The sequence below is a fragment of the Magnolia sinica genome, chromosome 13, assembly GCF_029962835.1.
Source record: "Magnolia sinica isolate HGM2019 chromosome 13, MsV1, whole genome shotgun sequence".
NCBI classification, from domain to species: Eukaryota; Viridiplantae; Streptophyta; class Magnoliopsida; order Magnoliales; family Magnoliaceae; genus Magnolia; species Magnolia sinica.
In genome coordinates, this window is record NC_080585.1 from 49,454,387 (window position 1) to 49,457,070 (window position 2,684).

The window sequence follows — 2,684 nt, forward strand, 5'->3', positions numbered from 1 at the left end:
TTATTTTTTATTTATCAAGCGCTAAAATAGATGGATGGCGTGGATAAAACACATACACCAGGGTGGGGTCCACATAGCACGAACGAGTAGCCAACTGACTACCGGCAGCGTCACCAGCGAAACCGCGTCCTCGACATGAGCTCACCTCAAAAAGAAGAGAGCAACAGCAAACCCTTTTACGCTTTTTTTGGTTGGGTTGCGTAAGCTTTTGAATTTCTCACGGTTTCACCCCCAAAATCTGATACAACAGCCCAAACTTTCTGATTTTTGAGCAAAAATCCTCCTTCGATTTCATTTCTCCACTCCTCCATATTTCATTTCTCCACTCCTCCATATTTCATTTCCGAGCAGATTCTCTCCATCTCTGTCTTGCTTTCTAGGGTTTCCGAGGTTTTTCTTCTAGGGCGTTATGAGATTTCCTCCATCAGATAATTTCATACTTTTTTTCTTCAAATTTCAATTCATAAATCGAATTCCTCTATTTTTCTAAATTTTTGTAGATCTTTTTTCGAGCAGATTTATACACGTTTTCTCCATGTATGTGTTTTTTCTCTACGGTTCAGAGATTGAATTCACGGATTCTTGAGGTTTCTTAGGTTTTCAATTAGAGAGATATACAGCGTTTTCTCGGTGGATATCCCTTCTCTTTCGCTTCGAGCTTGAATTTACAGACTGATACAGTTTTTATTTTAATATATCGTTTCGTTGTATTTGCCTGTTCAAGCTCAAAATCAGAGGTTTCTGTTTTATTTTATTTTTAATTTTATTTAGGGAAGTTCCATGATTTCCGATGGATTCTTCTTCTGCCAATGGTCGGAACAGTATCAAATTATCTAGAAGTCGGAAGCGCAAAAAGATCTGGATCGCAATCTCCGCATTCGTTCTTTTCGTTCTTCTCATCCTTTTGATTTTAGGATTTACCGTCTTCAAACCGAAGCATGCGATCACAACCGTTAATTCCGTGAAGCTGTCAGGCATGCAGGTCTCGCTCGACCCCATCAATTTGCGGGTCGATCTGAACGTGACCCTTGACCTGAACATCTCAGTCAAGAACCCGAACCCCGCGAGCTTCAGGTTCGGGAACAGCTCCACCTTGTTGTATTACAGGGACGGCATCGTTGGAGAGGCGGGGATTCCGGCAGGGGAGATACTCTCCCACAAGACGATGGACATGAACGCTACACTGGCACTGATGGCGGACAGGCTGGTGTTGGATTCTAACGTGTACTCTGATGTTCTCTCTGGTACGTTGCCTCTGAAAACCAGTACTAGGATTGCCGGTAGGGTCACGGTTTTGAATGTTTTCAAGCATCATTTGGTTTCGTATACGTATTGCGATCTGTCGATAAATGTTTGGAATCGGACAGTGGGGAAATCTGATTGTAAATATAGAACCAAGTTTTGAATTGTTCTGTTATTAAAGATTTTACGATTGAAAGAGTTTGGGATTTTCCCTGGTTCGCGAGAATTTGCTAGTATGATTTATGGCTCTCTAGTACTGAAATGTAATTTTGTGATCCTTATGTTTTTTATTACTGCCATTTTCTGCCATTGAATTGTGTTTGAAATGGGTACTGAAAAATGTAATCAGTTTGAGTTTATTACACTTAAGGGAGGATTGACAACTAACACCATGTCCATTGTACAAATGGCATGTGTAGGTCAATCAGGACAGTCCAAATCATGGGGGCCATGTGAATGGAGCATGGCCCAATAATCACACTGATCAGACAGTCATCACCATCCGATTCGTGGCTACTAGATGGATGGATTAATAAAGAAGTCACACTTCAAATTTAACATGAGAGGATAGTAAAGACCCAACAAATTTTAGTGTGATTTCTGCATGGTGCTCCATTCTGAATGGGACATGGTTTTGATGATCTTGATTGGCATAAATGTATACCTTGTGTACCATGGGTGTGCTGCTAGTTCTCTGTTGCACCCGAATCTGTTGCTGCTTTCACTTTAAACTTGGTGCAACTATAAAACTCACCCTAAAAGCAGAAAATGAGCTCTTTCAGTGGCTGAAGGCTTTATGGGGTAGTGACGTTTCATAGCAAGATGTGCAATCTGGGGAGAAGATGTATACCAGACTGCAACTGCAGCTTAGCTTGGGATCTGAGTTGGCAAGTCTGTAGTTATTCATAGTAAAGTAGGATAAGTTGAAGATTGTGGTTATGATTAGGAAAGTAATTAGGAATTTAGTATAGGCTATTTTGAGAGTTGTCTCATTTAGTTGGACTCTTTTAAGAGAGTGTTTGTTTTTGTGTCTTTTGTCGTATGTATATACTCTTTCCTATGTCTCAAAACAACAAACAAAAAAACTTTCGTGTGGTCAACGAAAGGTGTCCTCCTCTTAATTACACTTGGTATGTAGTGAGCTATGGCCTATGCAGATTGAATGAACAATAAATTGGTAGTAATGGTGAAGATGTGCATGGGCATGTGGTGCAGCTTCTTAGCAACTTGGGGCTGTTAAGAGGTGTCCATAGCAGGGGAGAGTTGGAGATGAACAAAGTCAATCATCGATCTAGTCATTGGTTATTTCACAACATAGCGGACTCTAACATACTTCTGGCTTCTTCTTCAACTTTGATTAGAATGGTGTTTAGTTAGGAAACTGTAACCGAACTCCCCTCCTGGCGCATCTGTGGCATAGTTTAAAAGCTTGAAAAGTCGAC

At 40.7% G+C, this 2,684-nt stretch overlaps 1 protein-coding gene across 1 annotated transcript; it reads left to right on the forward strand.

Annotated features, from left to right (window-relative positions):
• Nucleotides 1–317: 317 nt before the first annotated feature.
• LOC131223751 (uncharacterized) lies at nt 318–1,468 on the forward strand. Its single transcript, XM_058219253.1, has one exon. The coding sequence runs from the start codon at nt 791–793 to the stop codon at nt 1,403–1,405; it is 615 nt and encodes a 204-aa protein (XP_058075236.1). The 5' UTR covers nt 318–790; the 3' UTR covers nt 1,406–1,468.
• Nucleotides 1,469–2,684: the final 1,216 nt, after the last annotated feature.

Bases quoted from the DNA above. Each gene is read 5' to 3' on its own strand.
- LOC131223751 (XM_058219253.1), top strand. From the start codon at position 791: ATGGATTCTTCTTCTGCCAATGGTCGGAACAGTATCAAATTATCTAGA.